The sequence below is a fragment of the Scophthalmus maximus genome, chromosome 3 (genome assembly GCF_022379125.1).
Source record: "Scophthalmus maximus strain ysfricsl-2021 chromosome 3, ASM2237912v1, whole genome shotgun sequence".
Lineage (NCBI taxonomy): Eukaryota > Metazoa > Chordata > Actinopteri > Pleuronectiformes > Scophthalmidae > Scophthalmus > Scophthalmus maximus.
In genome coordinates this window covers 1,493,844-1,508,115 of record NC_061517.1, presented here as the reverse complement: position 1 = coordinate 1,508,115, position 14,272 = coordinate 1,493,844, and the positions used below count along the sequence as shown (strand labels likewise).

Genomic DNA, 14,272 nt, shown 5'->3' with positions numbered 1-14,272 from the left:
ACAGTCGACATGTCGGCCGGCGGCGGTCCGGGTGGCGTCAGTCGCGAGACGAACTGCTGCAAATATAGAACATACTCAGACAGAGACAGAGCGTTGCTATGGAGACAGATATTGTTTGTGAAATGAAGAGATTACTCAGAGAGCTAAATACACCCACAGGGGCCGGGGGGTTATCTTGGGACGCCATGCGCTGACCACTTCTTGATCTGTGTAACGGACCACAATTCTCAATATATTGAGCCCCTTGTGATAAATTATTCCGCTAGAGACTTCCACGGTCTCCGTCTCCCTGAGTCAGCGTCAACTCCACCAATTTGTTCTTACCTTTACAAACACACAGAAGACATTTTGTGTGCTGCGCTAAAAGGTCGTTCCCTGAATCCACCGTCCCGCCGTGGTCCTGCCGGTTCGGAGTCGTTCATTCAGAGCATGCTACACTTCACATTTCAGCATTTATTGCTTTCCATGAATACTATGACACAAGCTCAAGCATTCAATTTCCATCATCAGTTTAACGAAGGCAGTGGACACGTACTGTATAACAAGTCTACAAAAAAACCAAACATATTTACAGATATGTGCTGTAAAAACCTCTGCTATCCAAAGGGAGAGCTAAACAACGGAGGTACGACATACAGAAAGTGTAAAAGTACCATGTGGGACTGTTGAACTGTTTGATGCACAAACTGTTTCTACTGGCAATGTTGTGTTGGTTTCATACAGTAACAAAGTAATGAAGTCAGAGTTTCCACATCCTTCAAAAGGGTCGAGCGAACAAATGTAACATCCTGTTGATAGGAAGCGTATTTCGTCTGGAGAGAGAGACGACAAACTGTCGACTGTACCGTCAGGGAAATACACCCCTAACGATTCATGAATAATGAAATGAGTGAATTCATTATCATCATCAAGGTTAAACGAAAACACACTGATATGAAAAAAAAATCAGGAGGGAAAAAAAATCGATTAGAAAAACTTTTAGTTAAAAAGCAGAGTCTCCGTAATCGTCTTTGAATCGTTTCCTTCCTCGTTTAAAGACCAGGAGACATTTCACTTTGAAGCAAAGTGGAGAGGACAAGAGATTCCGTCTGTGAGGAACCTTCCGGGTCCTGAGGTCTAACGGTCCACAGTGCGACACCCCGGGTGTGGTGTCATATACAGTGTAAAAACAGAGTCAGCTGTGCGGTCGAGTCAGTCGTGTTCCCCGGGCTCGACTGCAGCGTCTGTGCTGTGTGAGCCGTCAGCATCGCCCTCTGCTGACCGGTCGGGTGAACTACTAGAGGAGGAGGAGGAGGAGGGGGGGGAGGAGGGGACAGGCTTGTCGCTGGGCGGACTCTCTCCGTCGCTGTTGACGACGCTGCTGCTGCTATCGTCATTGTCCCGCTCCGAGCTCGTGCTCTCCCCTGATGGAGCAGGAGGTTCAGGCTGGTCCACGACACCGTGGACTTCTTCTCCCGTCCCACACAAGATTTCTGTCCCTGGGCTCCTGGGATCTGAGGAGGAGCAGAAGGTGGACGACCCTTCACTGGAACATTCTGAACAACATCACATCTACGGATTCAATTCAAGGATAACTTCTAACTTAATTTATAAGCAAAACTTATTTTAGCGCTTGAAGCCGGGCGTGTGGATTGAAACATCTTTGTTGGTGAGGATAAAATTTGAGACGAGCACGAACATGACAATGGAAACAGCTGGATTTTTATGTTTGTGGTGGTAAATTATTACAGTAACAAATATGGTGGTCACACTCACTCACAAACACACACTGCTGTCACAGCCGTCAGGGGACATCTAGGGTAAAGGGTCTTAGCCGAGGAAACTTGCATGCAGACTGGAAGACGCAGGGATTGAACCACTGAGCTTCTGATAAGTGGACGACCCTCTCTTCCTCCAGAGAGAGCTGCCCCATACATAAACATATATCAGACTCAATTAAAGAGTTGAAAATAAACTTATAAATGTATGTTACCAAGGAGGTTTTAAGATTCCCACAGATGTTAAAAGAGGAGGATTCCACCCACTGATGTCGACACTACTCTACACTACTGTAACACCAACGCCCTCAAGCAAAGAGTCCAAAGTGAGCTCCTTTATCCACATATATACAGTTTCACTGCGTCAAAGACCACAAACACACTCAAAGGACACAGAGTTCGTGGTAAGTGATGAAGAAGAAGCTGCAGGAAACTTTGTCAAAACCACACTACATCCTAGTCGTCCGTCCTTTCCACTGTGTGAATGTGTGGTGTCTTCATGGTCAACACATACACATACTGTACATCAGCCCAGCTGAGTTCACACTCACCACGGTCACACGTCGTGTCACAGGATGATCCACTTTGGTCCTCGTCACCACAAGAGTCTTTTGAAGACTCCGACGACGAGCTCTCCGACCCTTTATGACACGGTGACTCTTTTTCTTCGCTTTCCGTTTCATCGAACTTGAGCCTCTTGACATCTTGCTTGTCAGCGTCTGAATCTTCCTCCTCCTCCTCCTCCTCCTCAGGGTGTTTGTTTTTCGTCCCGCTGTTTGGTGTCATTTCACTTTCCGACTGCGACGAGTCACTGCCGCAACGACAGAAATTCACATCATTGCGTCGTCAAATTTGAAACCAGTATGTAGGTAGTATGTTTTCCTTTGAACGATGGGGTCTTGAGAAGATTTGTTCACTTTCACTCCGAGTTACCTGACATGGTGCCGGACGACCTCCTCTGTGCTCATCGCTGGCTCTTTGCCCACAGGACGGTCCGGGAGCCCGTTGGTGGGAAGCAGAGTTGACAACGACAACTTTGGTCTGTTGAGGGATTTTGGCAAAGCTGGTCCATTTACATTTTGACTGCGAGAATATAAAAAATTCTTATGGTTAGCAGACATACTGCGATGCACATCTGACAGATCTGTCCTTAAATATCACCTGGTTGTCTTTCGGTTATCTGCTCTAAATTATTTCAACTTCTCAATTCCTGTGTTTTATGAGGCAGATTGAACTTGTGGAAGTCTGTCACTAACAAGTGTGTTGCTCCCACCTGTCTGAATACAGAGAGGAGCTGCCAGGAAACATCACTCCGTTCATTCGGTTCACACTGGACGCACCATTTTTCCTTGGAGAGACGTAGACAGGCACAAAACATCTGACGACAGAAGCAAGTTCAAGGGAGAGACGCAGAAATACTACAGCCGTCAGAGCGAGGGGAGAAAAAGCTGAGAAGTACTTACTCTGACGTGGGATACACACAGCTGACCACCATCACATTCTGCAATACACAAAGTCATTTATATTGGACAGTATGTTTAATCAGCGCTCGTGAATGTAGCTTATCTTGAATGTCAACACTTTGAATTAATGTAGTGTAAATACTCACCTTCTCCAAACCCCTGAGAAACTTTTCTGTTCCTGCGTAGTTTCTCTTCGGGTCCATCAGCAGTTCACACAGACGCTGGATGGTGAATGGGATTCTGGAAAATGTATAAAGGAATATATATATATATATATATATACCTACCACAGAGAAGCTCAGTGATCTTAATTCCCTAATATACTATTTTTACTTAGTATTTTTATTTATTTATTTTTTACATTTAATGCAGACATAAATATCTCCCTGTGTGGCCATCTTTTCATTGACTTGATAACATGCAAGAACAACAATAACAAAGCAGTAGACACTCTGATGCAGTTGTGACGGAGGATTTGTCATGTGATGAGCTTTACTCACCCCTTGTAACCATCCACTATTTTTAAGATCCTCGTCTTCATCTCTTGGTAAGGAACGTACTCCACGTTAGGATTGTGTAGTCCTCGCTGCTCTGGCGACGAGGCTTGGAAGTCCTCCATGACTTTTTCCAACTTAAACATGAAGTAATCTTTTAACTGGGGCCACAGGATCCTGGAAGATATTGGAGATGCAAGTCTGCATGTCATCCACACAAAAGACAAAAAGTCTCAGAACACATTGTAACAAACAAAAAGGTTCAACAAGCAGAAAGGCGACGTGTCAGCCTCTGGTTGTTACTCACGGCGGCTGACCCGTCTTGGCAACATGGCACAGGAACTGCTCTAGTACAGGACAGGTCTCTTTCTTCCCCTTCTTCTCAAAATCTGCAAATAGACACATGAAAAACAGAAAATTTAGTTTTTTTGGAGGGAAACACTCCAAACAGTTCATTAATCTGAGCTGAACCGGACCTAAATAACTGTCTGTACATGTAACCTCAAGTTGGAAGTTTTCCAAACGACTTAGAAACACACAACCATTAGAGAATAACACATATCTGGAAATTATTCTACAAAAATGTTCAACCCTTGTATAATTTAAAGCTACTTTAGCACATTAAATGTATATTGGCAATGATTGAATCATTGTTAAATGTCAATGATCAGCTTTGGCAAGTTAAATATGCTAGATCAGCAAAAGTAATACTGTGAAGGAGGTCATCGATTATTTACCTAGAATGTTAATTCATAATATGCCACATTTTTGTCTGTACTTTCCAAGTGCATTTAAAAATAATTCCTAGTATAACTAATTATCATTGGAATGACCAAGACACAGGTGAGCGGGAAAAATAGCTGATGTAGGGATTAACCAGTAATTGGAGCTGGCAGTAGTGACAGAGTTTTTCCTCTGGTCTGATAGCGCTGAATGAAACTCAATAATAAATTAAATAAAAACACCAATAAGGTATCAGACAACCTCCTGTAGAACAAGTCACTGAAAAAAAGAATCAATCTCACTTTAAGCATATAGACGTACAGAAAAAAGTTTGCAGTAATTTAATTTAGTACATTATGATTTTTAATCAGTTAGAATACTTTATGACAGGATAAATAATGACAGAAAGCCAGTGGGGACGACAACGGTTACAATTACTTACTATAATCATTCATTTAATAACATTACATTTTTGCGGGATGGACCAAGGAAAAGTTTTAGTCGCGAGCCCTGTGACCATTTACATGAATATCAACTCATTTGTCAATTTCTGTTTTTACTAAAATCAGCTTTCTTGCAATTATCTTGCAAAAGGTACAACTTTCTTTATACTAACCTTTACCGCAGGAAAAACTATGACGTCAGTAAATGAAATGCAAGTTATTCATTAAACCTTCTCGGACTTCGAAGAGGAGAAGGGAACTCAATGCTTGTCAATACTGTACGACCAGAGCAAACCAATCAAACAAACCACACTTGTAGCTAACAGGACTTCCTGTGGCAGCCAAGAAAGAAAAGGTTGACAAGGATGAATCACGTTGGCTCCTCGCGGATCCTTCGTATCGCCCTCGTGCAGGAACCTGCTGCTGTCAAACACCGATGTCGAGTTCACTACGCGGAAAGTTATCGTGAAAGTTCGGAACGTTAGCATGTTTAGCTAGCTGTTTACATAACCGCGTCACTTTGCAACAACGATGATGAATTGTCGTACGAAGCAAAGCCAGGAGTAATGTGACACACGTGTGAGTTGCAGGGAACATTAGACTCGTCCGGCCAGTGTCACTGAGTGTCTCTTCTAAACGCCTGCGATGCTAGTGAGGCTAAGTTACAGTCACGTATGTAGCGTAGTTAGCAAAACATTGCACATTTTACCGAGGGCATCTAAACACATTATCGCTCATAACAACTCGCATATTTGTATAAGTGGGAATGGAATAATTGCCTTGAAACGCTTCCAGCAACGCGTCGATGTCCATAACTGTGTGTCCCAGTCCCCCTGTCAGGAAACAACTAGCTAGTTGGCAGTAGCACGTAGCTAGCTGGCTAGCTAACCAACAAAGCAGCTGCTGGCAGTGCAGTGCAGTGCAGTGACGACTGCGCATGCGCACTCTTGCGTAGTCGACATTTAGCGGATGATGCGTTCAGATGTTCCTAGTGTATGTGTGTTTTTTTTAATACACTTTATTTCAATGAACATATTACCAACACAAGTGCAAAGACAAGGTTCTCATAGCACAAGTCACATTTTGTTATGTAATAACACGCCAGCCACCTCCTACAGAAATATGTAAGTATGAAGGCTTGCAGAACGTTTTGAACCGAAACGATTCAGGTATTAAAGGGATAGTTCGGTGATTTTGAAGTGGGGTTGTATGAGTTACTTATGCATAGTTCATATGGTACCTTATGGAGCAATGTAATTTTACGGAGTTTGGAAGAGAAGTGGAAGCAGTGAAAGTCTGAGTCCCACTGTTGCAGAGGGGACCACCGAAAAACCTATTTTTCGCCACATTTTAAAACGTTACCTAAAATTAAATATATCCGCTCAATTGTACATAAGTACCACATACAACCCCACTTCAAATTCAATTAATTATCCCTTAAAGGCATCATATACTGTGAAAACAACAGCAGTTAATGTGATAATAACAATAATTTAACAAAAAAAGATGGTAAATAAAATAAATCAAAAACCAAAAACCAGCAAATAATTAAAATATTACACAGAGGGCTAAAATAAATCTGGCATGGGTATTTTTTATCTGTTCAATGGATTTCTTAGTAAAGAGATGTATTTGGCAATGATGATGATGTTATTGATTAAAAATTCATTTAAAAAAAACAAAAAAACATAAAGCAATAGAAACTGTCCAATACTTTTTTATATGTTCGAAAAGGGATGAGGAGAAACATTTTAGTCTCACCCCTTCTCCCTAATAATAAATAAACAGCTCCATTATATGTAAATGAATGAAACCTGTAGCTCTAATAAAATATTAATCCGTATTCATGCTTAACTTGCGCAATTTTAATAATGTCCTGAATAATTTATACAAAATAACAACACGGAGACGTCGTATGAACCAGCGTGAACCAAGACGGAACAACTTTATTTAACACCATCAAACACACTATAGAGCTTCCGGTCCCTTCTTCCGTTCTGCCCTTCACAATAAAAGCTCGAGTTAAAATCACGGCATTTTGCTATGAGGCAACTGGAAATCAGATTCCAAATAAAATGTAATGTAATATAAATAAAATAGCAACTACTCTGTGGGGGCGCAGGTCCTTAAAGGAGATTGAAAACAGGCCCGTTCAGACTGTATGGCTGCAGCCTCGAGCCTCCCGTCTCGTGCTTTTTCAAAATAAAAGCTCGCGTCTGATCCGCTACTTCTTCAAATTAATCGTGCTAATGAATAAAATACTTTCAGAGACGGGAGACGGGAGAGTCCAGGGCTGCAGCCATACCTCACTCGAGTTGGCTGGAAAGTTTGCCCAAGTAGTGCAGTGTCAGTGTGGGTCGGTCCGCTGCTGGTGTCGGTCCCCGCTGCTGCTCTTTCAGCTCCGGGTGATGGAGTATGATGTGAGCCCGGGAGCTCCTGGTCCAGCCCCGTCTCCCCCGGGAGGATGTCACATCCTAAGTGATAAGTGCGCCCAAACACTCGACTTCAACGACGAAGCGGCTGGCAGAATTTCTTGCTGTTTACATTTGGCATTTTATAAAGTAAAACTAAGAGCTAGCGTTAGCAGCGACTGACTAGCCAGTAGCTTTCTGCAGCGGTGTTGTGCCGTGACGTACGAGCAATGGGCGTGTTCTGCCGTGACGTACGAGCAATGGGCGTGTTCTGCCGTGTGGCTGCTTGGCCTGCTGGCAGTGCAGAGAGGACTGCGCATGCGCACTCTTACGCAGTCCACATTTCAAGCGGAAGATGCGTTCGAGGTCAATCTGAAAAACCCATAAAGCGATCGGAGCATTATTACCATCACAACAACAGGAGGACGTCGCCTGCATCGAACTGCTGACGAGTCGCACAGGGCGAATACATCGTTTTTAAATATTGTTCTTTACAAAGAGTGTGTTTACGTCGGTCATAGAAACTTCTGGAGAAGAAGAAGAAGTGTCGCAGGCGCTCGGGTTCTTTTATTTTCTTCTTCTGTTGTTGTGACGGTGCAGAACCGGTGAGGCGACCAATGAGTCAGCAGCTGATCGGGGTCGACTTTACATAACCGGACGAAAGATTTAAAAATATAAATATATATATATATTTTTTTTTAAACTGACAACAACCCGGTTGAAAGGATCTGCTCAACAGTCTGTTGGTGTGTTTTTTATTTTTTTTTATTTCTCCACAACACAACGACGATGTCAGCTCCTGTCGCCGCTCTGCAGCGGAGCTCGTCCTCCAACAACATGCACCTCGGCGACAGAGATCTGGGCCGAGTCGGCGACAGAGACCTGGGCCGAGTCGGCGACAGAGATCTGGGAGGAGTCGGCGACAGAGACCTGGGCCGAGTCGGCGACAGAGATCTGGGCCGAGTCGGCGACAGCGACGTGGACGACCTGCCGCTGCACTCCCCCTGGACCTTCTGGCTCGACAGGTGAGCTCCTCTGCCTCCTGCACCATATTGATGTTGTTATTAATCTGACGTGACATATTATTTATTTATTTATTTGAATAATGAGAACAAAGAAAGGAGATGAGGTATTTGACTGTATCAGGCCTGTGGTTAGTACAGTAGGTTCATTATAACCCTGATATTAGAGCTGCAACAGTTCATCGATTAGTAATCGACTATTAAATCAATCGACAGCTATTTTTGAAAATTAGATTAATCGGTTCAAGTAGTTATTATGAAGAAAGAAGTCAAAATTCTCTGATTTCAGCTTCTTAAATGTAAATATGTTCTGGTTTCTTTGCTGCTCTGTGACAGTAAACTGAATATCATCAAAACTGAATATCAACAAAACATCATCTTGAGGCAATGAACAATTATTTTCATCATCGATTAATCTGTTGATTATTTTCGCGATTAATCGATTAGTAGTTTGGTTCATAAAATGGTAAAAAATGTTGATTGTGTTTCCAAAACCTCAACATGATGTTTTGTTTTGTCCACACACGAGATATTCAGTTCACTGTCACAGAGGAGCAAAGAAACCAGAATATATTCACATTGAAGAAGCTGAAATCAGAGTATTTTGACTTTTTCTTTCAGAAAAACTACTTGAACTGATTAATCAACTATCAAAATAGTTAATTTAGTCGATTACTCATCGATTAACTGTTGCGACTCTTGTTTTGGGAAACACGATCCACATCGATTATATTATGAATATAATCGATGTTAATGACTCTCATGCAGCTTTCCTGTTTCCTCTGTGACCCACATACTCACGTGCCTCACTCAGTAAAGGCTCTTGAAATAAACACAAGGACTATAATTATGACTGAACATCATAACTCGATTTGATTCCAGACGAGATCAATTTGATCTCATCTCCTTCGTCCTTGGCTTGTTTTTTGTAGTTGTTGTTTTTTTTAGTCAGTACAGGCTTTATCGTAACCCCCCCCCCCCCCCCCCCCCCCCAAAAAAAAACCTGTAGAGTCACTGCTATTCATGTGTTTTAAAAAATAAAAATCCACTATTTTCCAGTCATTTCATACAGCTCAAACCTGCCGTTGTTATTGTTATTATTATTATTAGGCAAGGCAACTTTGTTTGTCTGGCACTTTTCATACACAACGTCAAAGTGCTTCACAGAACAATGAGAGAATACAGTAAATGTCTAACAACAATAAATTAAAGTGCGAAAGAAATGCAGAAAAGAATGTATATATATATGTGTGTGTGTATATATATATATGTATATATATATATACAATACACACACGGTTCCAGACATTCAGACCTTTACACAGGACTGACTTCAAATGTTAAGTAATCACCGTGAGGGGGGGGGGGGGGGGGGGGGGGGTTGTTTACTGTTTACTGGCCTGTTTGTCATCTGACACCCCCCCCCGACCCCGTCCCCCCTCCCCAAACCTGTCTGCTCTCAGGGCTCTGACCTGAATCATGTCTGGACAGTTTGAGTTTGTGAAATCTTTACTAGATAATAGAAATAATTTGAATCTAATTAAATGTCTGTATCTTGTTGTTGTTGTCAGATCTCTACCAGGAACAACAGCCGCCGAGTGCGAGTCCAACCTGAAGAAGATCTACACCGTGGAGACGGTCCAGGTGAGACACCGAGCCGGGACATTCTGGCCACACGAGGAGTTAGTTGAGGCCGTGACACATTGTCCTCGTCGTCATCACACTGGAATCCAGATCATGTGCTGGGATGTTTTATCTTCACGCGGCGTCTGATGACTTAAATAACCACTTGCATCAGGAGACACTGGAGGCTTTTCATTTCATTCATGACTTTGCACTTTGGATTTAGTAGGAGCACGAAGCCCAGTGTCACGTCCGCGTGACGTGTACACAGGTTCATGTGATCAGCCTGAGCCCTCGTGCTTTTCCGAGTACCTGCTTTTTTATTTACCTTGATTTGATCTGCTGGTTTTCTCTCACAGTATGATTTATGAACGTCAAAAAACATGTTGGACAAGGAGTCATAAATGAGGTGGGGGGGTTGTGTAGTTAAGGGCAATGAGGAAATGACCTTCTGCCTGTGACTTTGTGCCAGTAACTGATAAACTCGAATAAACTCTAACCTGCTTCCCTGTTCACACTCGGCACCGGGTCAGAACTTCTGGAGAGTTTACAACAACATACCGGGCGTCTCCAGCCTCCCGCTGAGGTGCAGCTATCACCTGATGAGAGGAGAGAGGAAACCGCTGTGGTGCGTTCAGCTCCGACAGTTATGTGGTTCTATCTCGTGTGTGTGTCTGTGTGTGTGTGTGTGTGTGTGTGTAATCTTGCCATCTGCTTTGTGTGTGTACAGGGAAGAAGAAAGCAACGCTAAAGGTGGTGTTTGGAAAATGAAAGTCCCCAAAGAGTGCACTGTAAGTGACGTACTGTATTTAATAGAGCCCGATATGAGCCTTATGTTTCCCGATATGAAATCTTTTATTGTTCAGGATAAACACTGCAGAAAAAAATCTGTGCATTTGCATTTTACATTTGACATATAATAAATTATCTTTATTTTCATAACTCAAGTTCTATATGTTTGGTTGTATTAGTGTTTTCTTTTCATTTATAGTTATTTATGATAAAGTTTATGGTTAAACTAAAATAATATCAAGCCTCAATTACATTTCTTTGTCATAAAGGTTTGACAACGACATCTTAGGAATCATCGACGGATTACTATATATATATATATCGGCAGATTTCAATATCAGAAATCTTGTACTCCCTAATATTTATATATGTCCCCAAAAATCCATATCGGTCGCTCGCTACTATTTAAGTGTTTATTATTTGTGTATTAATATTTGTCTTCATATTCACAGTCTGCTGTATGGAAGGAGCTGCTCCTGGCTACTATTGGAGAACAGTTCAGTGATTATTGCGCCTCAGGTAAATGTCTTTGTTGAGGTTATTTGAAAATATCAGGACTCAAGTTCCTGATTTCATTTATTAAAATGGCAACTGTATCATATCTGCACAATAAAATGCGTCTGAGATGCGTCCAACTTGTGCTGCGTTGCCGTTCTTACAGAGGACGAAGTCGTCGGCGTCAGCGTCAGCGTACGAGACCGAGAAGACGTCTTCCAGGTCTGGAACGGAAACGCTTTGTGCGCCACCGAGTCGAAAATCATCGGAAGGATCAATGAGCTCCTGCCACAGATTCCTTTCAAAGCAGTGTTTTACAAACGTGAGTATTTGCATCTATGAATATTAACAACGATACACCGTAGTTTGTATGAATAAAAAGTCATAATTAGTTGTGTTTTTTCCTATATTCCAGCACACGAGGAACACCACGCGTTCGAAGGAGGCCGAGCGAGACATTAGCACATTTTTCTACAGAGTTCAGAGATCCTCGAGATAACACAATATTTTCTCTTTGCTCATGAACGTGTTTTTAGAATGTGGGCAAATTGTGGACGCGGTGGAGTTCGTAGTTTGCTTCACGCATCATCTTAATTACCTCAGACGGAGGCCGTGTGGCGCGAGACTCTGCCGGCCCCGTCATCTGAGCACCGCTGTCATTCATTAAAAAAAGGCAATACAACCTTCACTTTAGTTTACGGTAGTTTTTGTATGTTTTTATACGGCAGAGTTTTGCAAAAAAAAAGCATCAGATCGTGTACAGTCAGAATTGTTTTTAGACGTATTATAAGCATATTGAGTGCAGTTTTCCTGAGCACAGACAAAGTTACACAAAGCAGATCTTTATCTCAACAACACGTCGCGAGGCCTCTTCTAGTCGCCCCTCTCCTCTGTTGTGTACGTGACAGCCAAAATACTGCTGCCTATACTAGTCGACATAGATATTATTTAGTAATATGCTATAAAGCTAATATATATGAGGAGAAGATAAATTGCACATCTTTTTTAATTTCTTCTTCAGTATATGAGCGATTGATGAGTAGAACGGGTTCATGTTGTAGTAAATAAATATAGAAATATATGCAATCAATTTCTATTCTGTAGAATTTGTGGCAGATTTGCAGTGTGTGTGCGTGTGTGTGTGTGTGCGCGCGGGTGTGGTCGTCCTCAAATCAAGCACTTTGTTTCTTACTGTAAATGTTTATGATGATCAGATCGTCCCTGCTGGATTGTTAAGGAGTTGTGATAACTGAGACCAAATACTCTTTGGCTTTGTGCGTCACCTTTTTATTTTTCCTGATGAAACTGTTATGATTTTTTCTTTTTTTTTTGCTTTTAATACTAACGGAGAAATGTTTTTATGTTTTCATATGACCTGTGATGAAATACATTTTACTGTACCCTTTGTAAAAAGCAGATAATACTGCCCCCGCAGGAGAAATGAACAATAATCACCTGACTCAGAAATCAAGTCACAGGGACACGAAAAAAATTAATTAATTAAGAGGTTTTCTGTTTTCTGGGATATTTTAATGAATTTGTACAAATCACTTGTTTGTTGAATCAGCGGAGCATCGTCAAATCTGTATGAAATCAATGAATCTGAGATATTTTTATGGCAGCATCAGTGTCTCAAACCCTTTCAGCTTTAAGGTTTATTTTTCTTTCTGTGGTCTTAAATGTCATAGGTTCGTATTTGTGTTATTGAAATTTAGGAAGTTGAACCACGATGCTGGTTCACCGAAGGCGCCTTTCTCTTCGCGTGTCTGGGTGTTTGACAATGTTTTTCTGCAAAGAGCAGCACAGATCTTCTCGATGTAGACGTCAGAGCTCATCTCCACGGAGATATGGAGATACTGTATCGAAGTGCTGCTACGATTTATCAATCTCGTCGAGATATGCTGATGCTGAAGTCGGAGCGTTCGTTTTCAGACCACTTGACTTTGCCAAGCTCGATTCTGTCGTTCCGGTTGTCTGTTTGTTTGTTCTGATGATTTTTAGTCATGTAGTGATTTTAAAAACACATAGGAGAAGAGTATTCAGACGAACACTCGCCTCCGATGTCGGACCTCGTGACCCGATTGTTGATCTTGGACGGTGCCTTGTGTTGACCAGCAGTTCACAATGTTTCCGCATGTTGTAACGTTCACCTGGTCGTGTTTCTCTGTGAACTTTTAAACGTGTTTGAATAATAAAGTCCCCTGAACGTCCACCTGTTGCTGTTTTTGAATACTTAACGTAATGTGAATATCGTTAAAAAATCCAACAGCATTTTGGATTGACCCTGTTTTTCAAGACAACGGGGAAAAAAATGCATCTATTCATCATTCATTTTTTTGGTCTTGTTATCTTAACATTTAGAATCAATTCCCATGTTACCTATAATTTAAGATGAAGGTATTGTTAAAATTGAACGTGCTGTGATTAGATTGTTTGAGGGTCTCTAGTAGATTTGTAAATTGGTTTGGAAGGGGCTAGAAACTGTGAAACTCAGTATCGACAATAAGGAATTTAAGGAAAAACAGAAAAGAAACGATGGTCCGGTCATGGTGAACAAGACCCATGCTCATCTTCAATTCACTTTCCAAACAAATTTCCATTTATTGATTACAAGGAAAGGCTTTGTTTCTATCAAGACATCGCATGACCACAATGACAAAACCAAACTTTTTAACTGAGTCACTGAAAAAACCTTCAGAGGAAATGTCTCCCTCCTGTGGTTGACTCGTGGTATGGACACAGAGAGATCATATATTGACGTTCTGTTCAAAAAAATTAGATTAGTAATTATATTCTGTCTCTCTTTCTTCTCTTTTTTTCATTTCTCCATCAATGTATCCAGCAACAATGCTCCACTCATACAGTTTGATCTATAGATTGTACCAACTGGGTGAAATGTCCACGAGTCTATATGGTCAGTGGCACAGTGAGATATTACTGTACTTAACTGAGAGGTCGACCTGCATCCTGAGTACTGCAGCTTTATGGTGTAATGTACATTTTATTAATTATAATAATTAACCAAAACAATAATAATATCACGTCTCAC

General features: G+C 41.6%; 2 protein-coding genes across 8 annotated transcripts; one reads left to right on the top strand and one right to left on the bottom strand.

The window, feature by feature from the left end:
• Nucleotides 1-438: 438 nt before the first annotated feature.
• LOC118317020 (serine/threonine-protein phosphatase 4 regulatory subunit 2) lies at nucleotides 439-5,824 on the bottom strand. Of its 6 annotated transcripts, none has more exons than XM_035645434.2 (9): nucleotides 5,660-5,824; nucleotides 4,022-4,103; nucleotides 3,721-3,915; nucleotides 3,367-3,460; nucleotides 3,221-3,258; nucleotides 3,031-3,135; nucleotides 2,691-2,840; nucleotides 2,309-2,568; nucleotides 439-1,493 (listed from the first exon to the last, which is right to left on the bottom strand). In XM_035645434.2, exons 1-9 carry the CDS (start codon nucleotides 5,817-5,819, stop codon nucleotides 1,192-1,194), a joined length of 1,386 nt encoding a protein of 461 aa, XP_035501327.2. In that variant the 5' UTR covers nucleotides 5,820-5,824; the 3' UTR covers nucleotides 439-1,191. The 6 variants fall into 6 exon arrangements, with proteins under 6 accessions (XP_035501327.2, XP_035501328.2, XP_035501330.2 ...); XM_035645435.2 differs by having other exon boundaries at nucleotides 3,721-3,891; XM_035645437.2 differs by having other exon boundaries at nucleotides 3,031-3,105; nucleotides 3,721-3,891; nucleotides 5,660-5,823.
• Nucleotides 5,825-7,642: 1,818 nt separating this feature from the next.
• Nucleotides 7,643-13,433, top strand: LOC118317032 (eukaryotic translation initiation factor 4E type 3). Of its 2 annotated transcripts, XM_035645454.2 has the most exons (8): nucleotides 7,643-7,896; nucleotides 8,088-8,316; nucleotides 9,885-9,957; nucleotides 10,470-10,564; nucleotides 10,667-10,727; nucleotides 11,181-11,247; nucleotides 11,390-11,545; nucleotides 11,639-13,433. In XM_035645454.2, the coding sequence occupies exons 2-8, from the start codon at nucleotides 8,129-8,131 to the stop codon at nucleotides 11,683-11,685; spliced, it is 687 nt and encodes a 228-aa protein (XP_035501347.2). In that variant the 5' UTR covers nucleotides 7,643-7,896; nucleotides 8,088-8,128; the 3' UTR covers nucleotides 11,686-13,433. The 2 variants fall into 2 exon arrangements, with proteins under 2 accessions (XP_035501347.2, XP_035501346.2); XM_035645453.2 differs by having other exon boundaries at nucleotides 7,643-8,316.
• Nucleotides 13,434-14,272: the final 839 nt, after the last annotated feature.